The sequence below is a fragment of the Asterias rubens genome, unplaced genomic scaffold, assembly GCF_902459465.1.
Source record: "Asterias rubens unplaced genomic scaffold, eAstRub1.3, whole genome shotgun sequence".
NCBI lineage: Eukaryota > Metazoa > Echinodermata > Asteroidea > Forcipulatida > Asteriidae > Asterias > Asterias rubens.
The window spans coordinates 53573-71168 of record NW_022985713.1 but is presented as its reverse complement, the minus strand read 5'-3'; the positions used below and the strand labels follow the sequence as shown (position 1 = coordinate 71168).

General features: G+C 44.9%; 1 protein-coding gene across 1 annotated transcript in view; it reads right to left on the bottom strand.

Annotated features, from left to right (window-relative positions):
* LOC117306304 overlaps positions 1-17596 on the bottom strand; it is a 94024-nt gene that overhangs the window by 26719 nt on the left and 49709 nt on the right. Inside the window, exon 6 of the mRNA XM_033790899.1 lies at positions 13729-13978. Coding sequence (XP_033646790.1) covers positions 13729-13978 — 250 coding nt within the window. The remainder of the gene's footprint in view (positions 1-13728; positions 13979-17596) is intronic.

The following is a 17596-nucleotide window of genomic DNA, read 5'->3' as shown; positions in this document are numbered from 1 at the left end:
ACTCTGCCCCTGCTTGTTTGTACTAGTTCAGTTGAATTTAGGTCCTTGGTAAACACTGGCCAAGGACCGAAACAGTTATTGGTTCCAGCCGCGAAACGAACCCCAGTACATTTTGTTTTATCCTGGAGTTCACTACGTTTGCGAGACGTAGCGACTGCCACCAAAAAGGCCAACTTGACCGACAAGTGCAGCAATGTGGCCCCACTCAGCGGTTCGAAGGGGGGTTTGGTTAGCGCTGTCAGTAAGAGGTCCCAGGATGGGACCAGCTTGCGCACAGGGGGATGGGTAACAAACATCCCCTTAGCCAGCTGCCTGATCGCCCGGTTATCTGAAACCTGCAATCCGTCGACAAACCCCCCGTGGACCGCTGCAATGGCCGATCGGTAATTCTTTACCGTGGCTGTCCCTAGCCCGCTATCAAAAAGATACAGGAGGAAATCCCCGACTTCCTCAACAGAAGTATCGGCGGGATGTATAGCTCGCCGCCTACACCATTTAAAGAAATGGCATAGCCGGCAATCATACACTCTCCGAGTGGAGGCCCTTTGGGACTGGGCGGCAACTTCTGCAGCCTGTCTCGAAAGGCCCGCTGATCTGAGGGATCTCATGACAGCGTCCAGCACGTCAGGTGCAGATCCCCTGGAGCCGGATGAACCACTCTGGATCCGGGCTGGTATACGAGATACGAGGTCCGGTCGTTGCGGGAGAACCACCAGGAGCCTGATCAGCCGAGGGAACCAGGAACCAGAACGGGGCGATCAAGAGAACCTTGCAGTGATCCTGCTCGATCTTTGTCAGCACCCGTTGAATGTTGAATGAGGGAGATGGGCGAGTAGGCGTACGCCAACAGCCCCTCCCAGCGCATAGTCAGGGCGTAGATCCGCCATGCCCCGGGGTCGGGACCCCTGGCACAGTAGATCGGCAGCTGATTGTTTGTCCGAGAGACGAACAAGTCCACATGAGGCCGGTCGATCAGTAGAAAGAGCTGGGCCACACAGGGGCAGAGGCAGCAGAGCTGCCAACATTGGTTTTTGAAAATCAGGAAGATTTTATTTTTAAGTCAGAAAGACTCAATCTCAGCACGCGTCACGACGATTTTTGCGGACATAAAAACCAATATTCATGTACAGACACATGTACATTTGAAATATTACTAAAGAATACTGTTGTTTATGTTTTAAATGTTTTGCACATGTTTCTAGTTTTGAAGCACTGACCTACCTTCCTATCCTATTGTTGCCTAGGTGAGGAAGGGGTGGATGAACCTGAAACTGAAGTGGATGGTTCTCCACGATCCTTAGCTTGTTGCTGCAGTGACTGGTACAATGTATGTTGCTTTCTTTGCTTGCTGTAGAATCTTTGGAGAATACTCCCTTTGGTGGCATTTGATTCCTGCATTTGCAATTTTTTCTATGAGTAGTGCTTGCAATGTTTTTCTGCTCATTGAACCTCGAAAGTCTGTTTTATTTTTCCTGACTATGCTAAATACCCTTTCACAATGGGCATTGCTGTGGGGAATCACTAATATGGCTTTCATTACTTTACTTAGTAATGGGTACTTGACAGCTCCATTTGTATCCTTTAAATGAGAAATTGTATCCCACTGCCTGTCAATTCTAGATGCCTCAAACTGGTCTGGTATGGCACTGAATGTTTCGATTTGGTAGTTGGCAAATTCAAGTTCTAGTTTGTCATCAGAGTCCGGTGCAGAACTAGTGTCCAATATACATGGAAACCGGTCAACAAAATACTGCACTGAAGCAAATGTTACTGTACTTCTCAATGTAATATCAACAACTTCAGCATGTTCAAAGAGCTTTGAGGAAAGAGGCCATGTCTTCAAGATATACTGAGTAGCAGCCTGGTAGTAGCTTCTCACTGAAGTATAAAATTGCTTTAAATCCTGGTCTGTCAAGCTGCAGAGGTCAGCATCTCCTTGTCTTACTTTGATGTAGTCCCTCGCCTCTTTACCAATCATCAACTCAGAATCGGATTTCTGGAGGGTTTTTGTCATATACTCAATTTGTTTGAGATCTCTTGAATCAGCAACAACCGATGGCTTTAAAAAGCTTATCAGGATGTTCTTTAAAACTGCATTGAGTTGTCTCAGAATTATATGAACACAAGGCTCCCCTCTCTGTAGGAGAAGATTGATTTCATCAAAGATCTTATTACTGTACTTCAGGAAAAAACAGTACAGCTTTGTTTGCGGAGAAAGAATTAATCTGTGAATTTTTGCAAGACGTGATTCTTGCAAACATTTATTAGAAGATACTTTGGCGGCAGTTTTTTGTTTTTTCACATTAAGCATACTTTGCTTTGGTGTTGTTGAAGAGTATTTTCTTTTCACAGCCATGGATGTACATGTAGGTTTGACAATAGGCAGACTACTTTGCTTCGGTGGGTTTGTTGAAGAGGTGCTGTCAGTTGCAAATGCAATACAGTTACTCCATGGGATGTTCTCCTTGTGAAGTTCTTTATCTAGAACTTTGAATATGTTCTCACCTGTGGAAGAGGCTTCTTCTGTGGTAGGCAAACTAAGTAATCCATTTTCAACATGACCTTTACTTTCATCGAAATAAGTCAACAAAACTGGATACAGCTGCTCTGAATCACCATCATTTGACCCATCTGTGGACAAACTAAACGGGCCAGTGCGTGCTGAAGTAGCAATATTTGCAGCAGTGCTTTTGCTCATAACGTCGATAATTGCAGCTGTTTTGGTACGAGCACATCCATATTTAGCAGCAATTTTAGAGTCGGGAAACATTCGTCTAAAAAGAGGACCAGCATGGTCAGAAGATGCAACGTTTAAGTTATGTTCAATTATAAACCCTGTGAATAAAGTTTCCGCCTTTATTATACTGCTGTCATCAGAGCCCGATTTTCTAAAAAAATCTGCAATGCCTAGCGTGTTGGATCGTGCTGTTGCACTACTGCAATGTTTGTCGGAATCTATGTGTCTCAATATGTCGTTTCGTCCACCGTATTTTACAGATACCTCTGAATTGCACGTAGTGCAAAAGGCATGGTTTTCATCCTTTGATGATTTCTTTATACAAGGCCATTCTTTGTGGTAGTCTTCTTTGAATTTTTGAGCGTATTTAATTTTCTTCAGCGACTTACCAGTTGCTCTGCTGGGCGGCGCCATTTTGCTTTACATTCCCAACCACGTTCCCAGTGGTGTACGATGTAGCAGCGTCATTTGCTCGATCGTGGGCAGTGCGTCGTAACGATCCCACACGAGTATTAATAGTCGGTCGCGCGATGGTCGGGCGTCGGAAATCTTGACGTGCGATCATAAAAAGACATGGTTTTTAGGCCTCAGTCTTAGGATTGCGCGCAAGTCTTCCGTCGCGCGAACCATCGCGCGACCGACTATAAACCGGCCTTTACGCCACTGTAAGTGCAATCATCTATTCCAGGGGTTAGTGACGAGAGGTATCGATATAGCGCGCTACCCATGGTGGCGAGGTTGATCAGTGCCAAACATAGCATGCACATGTATGGATGCGCAGAAGACGAAACTACGGTTAGAACAACTTTTTCTGCGCATCTATGCAATTAAATATGCACGCACGCAAACGTTATACACACACACGGGCCACGGTGGAGGGATAGGAATTCGTCAATTTTATTATTTTTTCATTAACATGTTGGGGATCCGGGAGATTTTGACTGCTTGCGGGATGACGGAAGATTGCCGTCAAATACGGGAGTCTTCCGCAAAATCCGGAAGAGTTGGCAGCTCTGCAGAGGGACCACTCTGTAGGGACGATCCAGCCCCGGGAGAGAGCGTCGGCAGTGACATTCTCCTTCCCCGGGTTGTAGACCGCCGACAGGGCGATCCCCTGCTGCATGCACCAGTGGATTAGATCCCAGGCCAGTGCGCACAGCTGGGCCGCCAGGGTACCCCCTTGGTGATTGATATACGCCACAACTGTAGCGTTGTCGGAGCGCACCAGGATGGCCTGCCCCACTAACTACGCCAGGAAGTGTTGGAGGGCATTGCGGACCCCCAACATTTCGTGGACGTTGATGTGGGCTGAGTGTTGTCTGGGCCCCACACCCCTGCTATTTGGCGTGGGTCAAGGGTCGCCCCCCAACCGTACAGAGACGCGTCAGTGACGATGGTCACTAACGGCCGCGGCGGGCGGAACATTCGACCACGCGTGAGGTTGGTGTCCTCCACACACCAGCGAAGGTGGGGGTTCAGCCAAGGCGTGATAGGTACCGGGAGGTGGATTGAATCACGGCTGGGCCGGAAGTAGGAGTGGAGATGGGAGCTGGCTAGGCCTCATCCCCAGCCTGCAAAAATCGATCAGATCTACTATGCTGGCCATAAGGCCCAGTAATCTGAGCCAAGCCACCGCAGGGGCCACCGTAGCCCAAAGGAAAAGGGCCACACACTGACGCAGGTTCTGTACCCGGTCCGCTGAAGGGCGGGCCAGCCCCCTCCGAAGGTCGAGGGCCGCACCGAGAAAGGTGGGCACCTGAGAGGGGATCGGGTGCGATTTCTTGGTGTTCACCAGGAACCCTAGGCTGGACATGAGGCGCCAAACGATCGATTAGCCAATCGTCAAGGTATTGGAAAATCAACAGCCACCGCCTCCGAAGTGCTGCTCCGATCGCCCCTGCCACGCGGGTTAAAACCTGTGCGGAGGTGGACAGGCCAAAGGGGAGCACCACAAATTCGTATAGCGTTCCGTTGTAGAGGAAACGCAGGAATTACTGGCCCATGAAACCCACCACGGGCGGGTCTCTGTGGGCGCTGGCGGGGGATAACAAACGAGGCCTGTTTGTGTTTCTTCGCCGCTGGTGCGGAGGCCTGCGGTTTCTTGAGGTTAATCTTATCTGTGGCCTTAAGACGTTTGGCCTCGGCCTCCATAGTTTTTTTAAACTGCCCCACCAAAAAGGTCCAGTCTCGTTAGAGGGAGCGCATCAAGCTGTAAAACCCGAAGAGGAGGGCGGGCCCTGTGAGTGGGGTATATGCCGGGGGAATCCCAGGTACCCCCTTCCGCACCATCAATCCTTTTCCCCATGGCAAGCGCCCCACAGCCTATGGCTTGGTCGGGTGTCGTTGGGGTTGGATAACCGCGTAAAAGACCGTCACCGACCGTCGAGGGGGAATCCACGTGGTCGGTAAGGGCCGGGTACCTTGAGCCGTGTGGAGGGGGGATGCCCTCCGGCTTCAGTGACCCCGAGGCAGTGCTGGGAAAGGGGGCGGTGCTGGGAGAGGGGGCATCCCCTCTAATTACCAAACTATTATACACATATTGATTGGCATTGAGGTAACTAGTGTACGTCTATTCCCTTGAGGGACTTTGAATGACCAGAAGAGCAACCTATTTCCCGAGGCCGACGGCCGATGAAAATAGGCCCCTCTTCTGGTCACTCACAGGCCCGAGGGGAATAGACGTACACTGTCGTTACCAAATTATACCAGTCAATATGTGTTTCAAAACACAGCTCTGTCTTACAGTTATGATTAAAGGTAGGTATCAAAAAAACACGGGAGTAGAACGAGCGATAACGAGTTTTAACGAGCGCACTCGTTATTACCCTTTAACACCCGGTCCTACACGTAATCGCTCGAAACCGCATGCTAACGCACGACATCGCTCGGTTGCCTTTGATAATGAAATGCCAAACAAGCGTGTGCTTTCGAGGAGTCACTGACCCATGAACGGTGGTCATCTTCTCCAAACTGAAGATCTGTAACCCAAGTAAAAATTCAAACAGACGTTCGCAAATGGATCAAGACTCGCATGCATGAGGTCGTAAGAATAAACAATTGGGCAGTGTGCTGGAGGTTGCATAGATCATTACATTTCGTACAATTACAACATGTATTTGAGAAAGACGTGGGTATAAACATCAAAGGGTTTAATCTAGTTCATCTTGGGTTTCGTTTAGAATTGTTTTAACCCTTGTTATCTTTTGTGAATTGATGTTATATATTATTTAGTTTACAAGTAAACAAGACAGTTTTAACATACTGGTAAGAGATTAAAAAACGAAAATAAATTGATGGAAATACTTTTATGTACATGTACGATGATTTATTTATAACATTTAGTTTTACCTTTTATACAGAAAAGTTGTAAAGGTAGCAGAGCAAACGTACTGAAATGCAAAGGCAACTTAAGCGCATCAAAGAACAATTATTTTAATACAAGCTAAAATGAAGACAATGTTAAGCTGTGAAAAAAAAATGAACCACCACAAAAAGATCGTATCGATTAAGCCTGTTATCCACAATAAAATAAACAGTTAAATTAACTTTAAAAAGGTTTTACCAAAATAATAAACGTTTATTTTTACATTTTTTGCAAAGTCCATCTCAAACCTAGAGCGCTAGTCTTAGTCTTAATGGAATCTCGTTTAGTTTACAAGAAAAATAAAATATCATTGTTTTGATACAAGCAATAGCTGTAAATAGAAATGCAGTAAAAAAAATTAAAACACTTAAAAAAGATTGTGTATGAAGCTTTACAGAGATGCAACCTGGTGTTGAAGAAAAAATCTGAAAAATTTTGCGGTGACATTTTGGACACTTAACGCAGTAAACCCCCCCAACCTCGCAGCCAGAAATAGGGACAAACCTGGATTGATTAGTTGCGGTCGCCGGAGGTGAACATACGGAATCTGTATATTTGACTAGTTGTGGGGTGAAACAAACTTTGGGTAGCACAAAAAAGTTTCACTAGCCCAATTGTAACATTAATGCAAACAAAATTCAAAACGTAAAAAAAACGATCTTACCCGCTAATTTCTGCATTTAATAACTGTTTTTTTTCGTCAACAGCCATTTTCATGGGTTTATGATTTGAATGTCGGTTGTATTAAAAACTGATTTTGCAATAAAAATGTTATGTCAGCAACGCACACTTGGAAATAGCGCAGAGGTAGAAATACGTGTAAAGATATTATGTAGGCTGGTAGGGTCCACAAAAGAGGCATAGAACTGTAATGTATTAGCTTAAGGAGAAGTTTTAGGTCACATTTTGGTGTAAACATTTAAGTTTTTTTTCTCGTGAAAAAATTATCTCTCAGCAGAGCAGTCTGCCGCCATCTTGCATTTTCACAGGCTTGTACAATACGACAACAGAGGGCGCTTTTCTACATTTGGAATAGTCTTGACCTAAGTCGTCAATGATCGGTACTGCATGGTGTATTATGTACTGTGCTACGTGTAAATTGATCAGTGCCGTCTTGGGTCAAGACTAAAACTTATCCATGCCTGCCATATCTGCGTGGTTGAATTGACTGACACAAGCGAGTTGATGGCGAGATGACAGCAGTTATTAAGACTGGGTGCATGCGTTGTGATTCACGCGCGATCGCTGACAATACCAGACGGGATTGTGTTAGTTTCTCCATGGTTTTAATGGCGATTTTCGAGTTTTTCGAATTTAAAAATAGCAAATTTGGAAGCAAAATCAGGGAAATATTTTGCTTTTTTCCCCAGATTTATACACTATAGATTTTGGAAAAAAAAAAACAAAAAACGGATTTTGGGGAAAAATAAGAAAACTCGGTTTTCCGATTCAAATCGGAAAAGTTGCATCTCTGGCTTTAGCGCATTATCCACAAGTAAACAGTTAAATTTTCGGTAATCTATACCGTTCGTCGATGGCACCCTTTTTGCCAATACTCATCAAACTGCGATGGCGTTTTATCTAGCGTATATATTTCCTCTTACACCCAACAGTTGCTCTTGGACACCTCTTCTACAAGATCGAGGGCAAAACTATGCATCATTTTTTCAATCAAACATAAGGAGTCTCAGTCAATAATTGTGAAATGGCCAGCGGTGTACAAAGCAAAAATGTGAAGCGTTGAACCTCAGTAGTTGCTGCACATCTAAGGGGAAGTTGTCACCGACTCTGGCAGTGAGGCCTGGAGTGGGAGGTAGTGAGACCTTGAAGCATTCTGGTCTTTTAACTTGATAAATCGTTTTGTGGGTTTCGAAGGCCGACTGGTTATACTTGTTTTAATACAAATCAACTGTTCAACTATTTGTGACCAGTGGGCCCGAGTTGTGTTGATTTTTTTTCGATGACAGGAATTCTAGACTTAATATTTTGGACCTGTAATTGTTAAATAAGAATGTTGTATAGTGATTTAATTTTTTTTTTTTGTGTGTGATTGACACAAATATTTTAGTTTGTTGTTATTTTTTATCTCCAGTCTCAGAAATCATACTACAATTTAAAAATATATATATTAGCTTATTAAATAAACATTTAACATCATGGCGACGACTTAACAACTTAACATCACGATGTGGATAACATATATTTCAAAGAAAGTTTTGAAACCAATAAAATGATACAGGGGTAGGTCCCCTATCCAGTTATACTTTACTGCAAATCAGTCTAAAGAAAGAAATGTTTTAACTGTACCTAAACCGTTTACTGTACAATTATTTCTGCTATCAAAAGTAAAACAAGTTTTTGTTTCAATTGCACGATCCAATTTTATCGTTTGAAAGAATGTTTTTCTTTGATTGAATTTAGATAGATGATGACGTAAACAAAACATGACCATTCATAACGAACTTACCGAGTATACGAATCAAGCAAAACAAAATTATGTGAGATGGACGTGAGATGGTGTCAATATCCTAGTCCTAAAATAGTTAATGTAATGTTCCTAATTAACTAACCATTGAATAAGTATTTCTGTTAAACATTAAATGATGAAAGGTTATAGATTTCTAGAATCTGTCAAAAACGCTGCTTAAAAAAATTTCAATCTATTTTCATTTTAATCACATTGGCAAAAATCAGATCTAGCATCTTTCTTAACGAGTTTACCCAACAACAATTATTACCAAAAGCTTGTGGTTTTTATGAGTCTGGGGTTTCCCCTTATATTCGACCGAAGAGTTTTGTTACGTCTTTGAAAATGTAATTTTACCCAGCCAACAAAAACAGCAACCTACAGAAATGTGACGACAGCGCCATTGATAAAAGCCCGCCCAGTCACAACAACTTTCGGCAACTTTTCCTCTTATCATACCGCCGTGAATGGAGCGTTACTTGCTGTCATTTCTTGGCCAATAAATGAGCCGCTTCCTGTGAATGGAGACTTCATTGGTTGCTCTCTGAGGATCTGACTTTCCGACAATATTGGAGTTGGGCACCGTGCCAAGTCTCTCTTGAACCATGCGTGAGCCGACTATAGCAACAGTGTTGCCAGGTGATATCGGGGGTGGGGGGGGGGTGGGGGTGACTGGCGCATGGGCATAAAATGATTACTTGGAGCTAAGAATGGTCGTGGTGGCTGTTTTGTTTAATATTCAATTAATTAAATCAGATGATTTTCAAATATGGATTTAGTTGCCCATACTATAGTTCCTCTGCCCTTTGCTGTGTACATGTGTTTGTACTTGTCGCTTATATTAATATAATATATAAGTAGCGATCCAGAATAAACACTTTGTTTATAATGACTGAATTAATGTTTACATCCACACGCAAAGAAATTTGGTTAACTTATAGTAGTGGTTATTTTCTTCCGAACTTATTGCATTTCCCTTGGTGGCAAGTTTCCCTTGATCTACCATTTACATGTATATCATTTAAAGCTGTTTTCACACCTCTGTTTCTGTTGTGGTGGTTTATAGCTCATCTCTATAGCCTTTTCAAATTAGCCAACAATGACTGACCCACGCCTTACTAAACACCTTCTGGTTGTGCATTGTCTGTGATGCACTTGCTTGGTCTAGTCAGAAATGTTTTGTTAATGGTTGCCAGCAACAATATATGTTTGTTGCCATGTCGCTCGAACTGTTTTCAATGTGCCATTGAGAACAACTATGATTACTTAATACAACAACACAGAAGATACAGAAGCTTTAGTCCAGAAGCGTTTAGCTCCCATTTAAAAAAAAAATTACATCGGTTAAAACATTTTGTTAACAATACTCGAAAGTCTCAGATCGGAATTATTATTAAAAAGCCGGAGTACAGACGTTCTTAAAATTTAAACCAAAAATTGCAAATGTCCCACAACGACAACTACATGTATGATTAAGAAAGACAGGAGTTCGATCATTCTCCATATAAAACATTTTGTTTACTCGAACGTCTCAGAACGGGACTATTATTTAAAAGACGGAGATCTGGCGTTCTGTTTTCAATTTTAAAAATTATTTGCCCAATTATTATTAATAAGACGGGAGTTCGGACGTTCCCTATATATATATATAAAAATTAAAAAAATTCAACAATACCACAAGTCTCTGAACGGGATTATTATTTAAAAGACTACGCTCTTGCCACTAATTAAGTTTTAAAAAAAAGGCGGGGTAGGCCTATCCGGACGTTCCTTTTTTCCGTTTAACAAAATTATTGTCCAACTGCAAATGTCCCACAACAAAATAAAGAAAGTTATCATTAAAAAGACATTATTAAAAGACGGAAGTTCGCACATTTTCTATTATAAAACATTTTGATAACAATACTCAAAAGTCTCTGAACGGGATTATTTTTTAAAAGACGGAGTAATTATTAAATGACGGAGTACAGACGATCTTTTTTCCATATTCAAAAAATTATTGTGCAAATGTCCCACAATGACAGTTATTATTAATAAGACGGGAGTTCAGACATTCCCTATATATACCGTAATTTTCGGATTATAAACCGCGGTTTATATGTTGATTTTGACATTTTTTTGAACTCCTGCGGTTTATTCTCCGGGCGGCTTGTAAGCCGACGTATAAATATGTAAGAGAAAAACGGCATTTTTAAAAAGAAAGATCGTTTGTAAAATATTCTAAATAACGTTTTTTTTTTTTTAAACGAGAACAAAAACCTGCCTGTGTGATGACAAAAACCTGTTGAAAATCCCACCACAATTGTATTCCATGTTTCCTTTGTAAAACGTTTAACAGCCGCCCTCAGCTAGCTAGCTCCCCCCGCTCAGCGCAACTCGGGTTAGACTAGACTGGTGCCCGTCTATTTATCCTAGCGATCTCTACATGCTGGCGTCAGACATTCAAGCTATACTCGTGTCTCGGCGAAATAGACTCGTCCCCTGTCTATTTTTCCCACGATCTTTATATACTGACGTCAGACATCCGCTACACTCGTGTCAGCCAGCGGTTTCTTCAGCTCAACCATGGAGCAATAAACTCTCAACCACGCACACCGCAACAGCAGAATGGTGAATGGACGTACGCAAAGAGCTATGCCGCTCCGGGGGATCAAACAAAACGTTTCCAACCTGCCCTGATTGTTGAGTCCAGTAACATTGGGAATTTTATTTCCAGGCGGCGCAAATGCGAGGGCGTAGCGCAACCCGTCAGCGAACATCGCTCAGTACGGTGCAGCCAACATCTGTTGTGCAATCTCGAGATTGAGCAGCACAATTAACAGATTGCTAGCTTTACGAACTCGCATGTGTGTACATGTGCTTAATGTGCACGCTGCAGGATACATTACTGCATACACACACGCTACGTCCGTCCGCCCTTCCGTCGTTGCAATAATCTGTTGTGTGGATCCTCGTTGTGGGACTACAATAAAAGGGAGGGAGAAACACCGGCCAACCAAAAAAAAAAAAAACAAAAAGAGTGCTATCCTATAATAGATCATTTCAATTACGATCAATAGTGTAAACTTTAATACATTTCCACTTTAATTACGACGCAACTCCACATTGCGGCCAACTATACAAGACTGAGTGATGTGCCGCCCGCCTGTCACTGCACATCGCCACACGGGGACCACAAACAAGCACGGCCCCTATGTGTTCACGCATGCGGTGATTGGCCGTTTGATGATTGGCCGTTGTTGATTGGCCGGTGATAGTTCCATTCATAAAATCTTGGCTAGACTTCGGACGGATCGAGTAGAGCGGCTGCCCATTGTACAACGGGGAGCTTGAACGTCTGACCCACGCTTTGAGGCTCGGGGCCCAGTCTAATCAAACGTGAACAACTTTTGTCAACAGAGGGCGATGCGATGCAGGGCAAAGTTCAACTATTTCTCGGTGTGCGTTGTAGACCGATCTTTGATTCACGGAGATTGTTGCCAAAGAAGTTCACAAAACATATGGTCAACACAACCGATCATCAAATCGCAAAGGGTTGTTGATGGAAACAAAATATAACTCAGGACTGATAATGTGAGATAAAAAATCATCCATAACGCGGCAGGTTTGCGTACTTCACTTCCGTGTTTTGAGGTTAGTTTTTTCATGTCTTTTTTTTATTTTGATCTAAATATTTTTTGTATATTTTGAGGAAGTGCGGTTTATACGCCGCGCGGTTTATAATCCGAAAATTACGGTATAAAACATTTGTCAACAATACTCAAAAGTCTCTGAAAGGGATTATTACTTAAAGACGGAGTAAAGATGTTCTGGCCACTAATTAGATAAAAGACGGGGTAGGCCTATCCGGATGTTCTTTTTTCCGTTAAAAAGATTATTGTCCAAGTTGCACTAGTCCCGACGACAATTATTATTAAAAATGTGGGAGTTCGGACACTTTCTATATAAAACATTTTGTTAACAATACTCAAAAGTCTCAGAACGAGATTATTATTTTAAAGACGGGGTACGGACATCCTTACAATTTAAATGTAAGTATTTCCCAACTGCAAATGTCCCACAACGCCCAAGTATTTTTAAAAAGATGGGATTTCCGACATCCTCTGTTTAAAAAATGAGCAAAGTACATTTATACTCCAACGGTTTCCAAGTCTCTGACCCAACAGTCTCTGAACGAGAACATCATGTAAAAGACGGAGTATATGGGCGGTCTTTTTTCCACTTAAACAAAATTGTTGTCCAACTGCAAATGTCCCTCAACGACAATTAATATTAACAATAAGATGGACAAAAGTTCGGACATTCTCTGCATAAAACATTTTGTTAACAATACTCCAAAGTCTGAAGACGGGATAATTATTAAAAAGATGGACTGCTGGAACCGTCGCCAGACCACAAAGGATTTTCTGACAGTGCTTTGTGTGGTCGGCACAAGTCAGTTGTGCTTTGTGTGGTCGACAGAAGACTTTATGGACCATGTTTGCACAATAACTACACTCAGATCCGTCCGCAGACGGGCACCGCTGAAGAATTCTCTTCAGGTCAATATTTACGCATGAATGCTCCTCGTTAGCCCGTTCAACATGGTAAATGGGGTACTCCCCCAACCCACTCGCTCCCACTCGAACTCGCACGTTATCGCTCGAACTCGCTCGTAATAGCTCAATATTGTAACGAGTTTTGCCGAGTGACTCGCGGGTACCCATTCCCCGTTTTGATAACTACCTTTAATCATAACTGTAAATGTGAAACAAGAACAGAAATCTGGAAAAGAAAGGAAGTTTTGTAGTTGCTGTTCATTGTTCAAGTCAAGAGAGGGCGCTGTAACCGGGCACTATTTTCAAAGACTAGTGCCCGCTCGGGAACAAGTTCTCGCAAAAATTGAGTTAGTCAATAGTTTGTTAAAAATGTTTTTTTTTTGTGCAAAAATGTGTGATTTGAGTCAGTTAGCTCAGTTCATGGTACGACCGACGATTTGTAGGCTTTGTTTTTCTTAGAGTATTTGTGTGAGCCATCAGCATGATTATTTACAAAAATGTATGTGATTATTTTATGTAATAGAATATATTAGTTTTGAGTGGAAGTGAAGTGAGTAACAGATCATACCATAAGGATTAGTCTGAAAAGGGTCAATGTAATCAGCATTTAATGAATACAAACCTTTTGCAAAGTATTTTCTAGGTCCTGCATTGACATCTTCTTAAACTCTGACAACTCATGGGTTCCCATAGGCCTCCCTTTAATGTTACAGTCAAGGTGATCGATAACTGACATGTGACGAACAGTAGCCTTACTGTATGTCATTGTATAATTGGTGTTAATCTCTTTTACAGGTCGAATAAGGGAGAATGGAGCTTGACTAGTCCAAGGGTTGTAGCTGTTTGCATCATCTTGAGCGGCTTCTGACTTCCTGATGAGAAAATATAATCTCAAGATTAAAACAAATAATGGAAATAAATAATGAACATCTCTGACAGGGCTGATATAAACTCTTAGCATCCACGACTATAGCGCACTCAATGTATCAGGATTACAGGGCCCAAGTTGAAACTTTGACTGTGCTTCATTTGACATGCAAGTTCTGTGTAATTTCTGGTGTTCAAAAATTCACTTACATGTATTGATAGTATCAACAACTCAATGTTTTTTACATTTCAGAGATGCAACCAGGTGTTGAAATAAAACCCTGAAAAATATTGTGGTGATATTTAGAAACTTAAAAAAACCGTTCACACAACCACGCTTGAGATCAAAAGTTGCGCCTTCCATCACGGCATTTTGGCTTCGCACGATCACCCTGCAGAATAACAGGTTTGAAACACCCAAAATACAATAGAACCCCACCCCACAGAAGTGTGTGTGGGTCTACGAGCGAATACTTACCTGTAGAGCGAATACTACAATTGCTTGTTCCCTATGCCGGCAGGCAAATAGCTAAGAGTTTTACATACAATGGCGCCCTCAAGAGTCCTATCCCCGACGCCCTGTGACATGCGCACCATGTCGGCGTCCTCTTTTTCGTCAAGCGTTAAAACGCCTAAGTTCTCAAGAGTTCGTATAGTAGGGAAGGAGGGAGGGTGCTCTACAGGTAAGTATTCGCTCGTAGACCCACCCACACTTCTGTGGGGTGGGGGTCTACTTCACTCTACTTACCTATAGAGCGAATACTACAATTGCATAGACTCGCACCGAGTAGGCGGTGGGTATACGCAAACTATCGTAGTCTACAGGGGCGTAGCACACGGGGCGCGCCTAAGAACCCCAACATGGGGGGGGCCCAGAGTTCACCCACAGGCAAGGGGGAGCCATAGGGCCCGAAAGCGGGCCACGCAGAAGAGGACCGCATTATAATCAATGGGTCAGCCCAGACGCGTGGAACCGCGAAGCGACGCGTGCGGCCCTGGGGGCCCGCGAATCGTGCGCAAGAAAATAGGGCGATATCGCCATTATGGGATAAAAAACATAATAGGTACACCTCGTTATATTTCAAATACACATAGGAATATATATAATATTACATGTATATATTAAAGAGGAAAGTGAACTCCCAAGTTAGCGTTTCTGGGATACTTGACTTGCCGTCTTCAGCACTTCTCTTCCCGTTCTGCCGTCTGCCTGAAGGAATTCCTTCAGGTAGAGTTCGGAGAACGTGTTAGGGCACTTCCAGCAGGCCGCCTTGGTTATATCAGTTAAAGGAACACTTTTAAAGAAAGCCCAAGAGGCGGCTACCCCCCTTACATCATGCGCCTGAATCGGATCTTCAGCCGCCCGGCACGGAACGGTTGGCGATCCAGCGGGAAATGGTACACTGCGACGCCGGCCGAAAAGGCAGTGTTGCTGTGATAAAAAGCTTCTGATGATCCGTACGAAGTGACCTCGTATGGTTCATGTACCACTTGAGTGCCCGAACGGGGCACCACAGTTTATCCTTCGCCTCTGATGAAAAGGACTTGATGTCCGCGACAAAAATGTCCGGGGTGTAAAGGAGCTGGACTGGTTTTTGGTCAGGAAGCCGGTCGTGCGGACCAGGCCGACGCCGCCTGGTTCCCATCGGATGTGTCCTGCCTCCACCAACAGGGCGTGTAGTTCACTGCGCCGTCGGGAAGTAGAGACAGCCAGGAGGAATGCCACTTTGATGAAAAGATGCAACAGTGTTGAGCAGTCCATCGGTTCGTAGGGAGGCTCTGTCAAAGTCGATAGGACGCTAAATAGGTCCCAGGACGGGACAAGTTTGCGTACTGGGGGATGGGTAACAAACATCCCCTTGATCAGTTGGCTGATGGCCCCGTTATCCAAACCGGAAGAACCGTCCAGGAACCCGGGTAGGATTACGGCGATGGCTGACCGGTAATTCCTTACCGTGCCTGTCATGAGGCGGCTGTCCAGAAGATATACTAGGAAATCTCCCGCCTCCCCTACAGGCGTAGTCGGCTGTTGTATACCTTCCTGGTGAATCATCCCCGAGCTGGGCTGGTACAGGAGATCCGCTCGCCCCGGTAGGATCACCAGGCGGTGGACCCAGGAGCCTGACGAATCGTGGAAACCACGGTTGGCGGGGCCAGAACGGGGCTATGAGAAGTGGGGGCGATCCATCCCCTCGAGAGAGCGTCGGCTGTGACATTCTCTAAGCCTGGGATGTGGACTGCTGACTGTGCCATAACGCGCTGCGTGCACCAGTGGATGAGGTCCGAAGCCAGTGCACACAGGCGTCCAGGACATTTCCAGGACGTTGATGTGTGACGATTGGTGTTCGGAACCCCACACGTCTGCGATCTGTCGCGGGTGGAGGGTTGCCCCCCAGCCGAGGAGCGGCGCGTCGGTCGTGACTGTCACCGACGGACGGAGCGGGCGGAAAAGGCGGCCCTGCGAAATGTTCGCCTCGACTAGCCACCAGCGAAGGTGGGGGATTATCCAGGGCGTGGTCGGCACCGGGTGGTGGGTTGGGTGCCGGATGGGCCTGTAAAAGAAGAGCAGGTGAAGCTGAATAGGTCTCATTCTCAGCCTGCAAAAATCCACCAAGTCCACCATACTGGCCATGAGGCCTAACAGCCTCAGCCAGGCGGCCTCCTTGGGAGTCAAGAAGAAGGTTGACATGAAACCCGTCCGAGTCCCCAAACGGGGGACAATACGCACCGCCCCCTGTAGGAGGAGGGCGTCTATCTTCCCCTCGAGGGAGCGACGTTTTGCTAAGTCGGACGGTACGGGTGTTGGCCGACTGAGCATGTCCGACGGGGTAAACTCGAGCGTGTAACCGCTGCCGAATGTTTCGAGGACCCACCGGTCGGAGGTCACTTGACCCCAGGACACCAAGAAGTTCCGGAGGCCGCTCGGAGTTTGTTAAGTCACTTGCGCCATGCCCCGTTATATCGGGGGGCGGGCGCTCGGAAACCACGACGCGACTGGGTGCGTGGTTGGCCAGGTTGGGTTTGTGGATAACATGAGCCAGCCGTGTTATCGGTGTGGCCACGAAAACTGCCACGGGCCGTCTTTTGTGGCCGGCGATGGGGGATGACGAAGGATGCTTGCTTCCTTGCCTTATTACCCACGGCCTTAGGCGGGGCGTTAGGCTTTTTCAGATTAATTTTGTCCGTGGCTTTGAGGCGTTTCGCCTCAGCCTCCATGGACGTCTGAAACTGGCCGGCAAATAAGTCACCCCGGTGAGCGGGAGATCGTCAAGGCGTTAACGGGCCCCGGCTGCCAGCAGGGGGGTGGATCGAATGGCGACTAGGCCGGAAGTAGGTGAGGAGACGAAGCTTAATAGGCCTCATCCCTCGCCTTCAAAAATTGATTAAATCCACCATGCTGGCTATAAGGCCCAGGAATCTGAGCCAGGCCAGCTTCAGTGCCACCGTTGCCCGAGGAAAAAAAAGGGGGGGGCCACGCATTGACGCAAGTTCAACACCTGGTCCACTGATGGGCGGGCCAGCTCCTTCTGAAAGTCGAGGGCCGCACCGATGAAGATGGGCACCTGAGAGGGGATTGGGTGCGACTTCTCGTCTGTCACCAAGAACCCCAGGTTGGGCGTGAG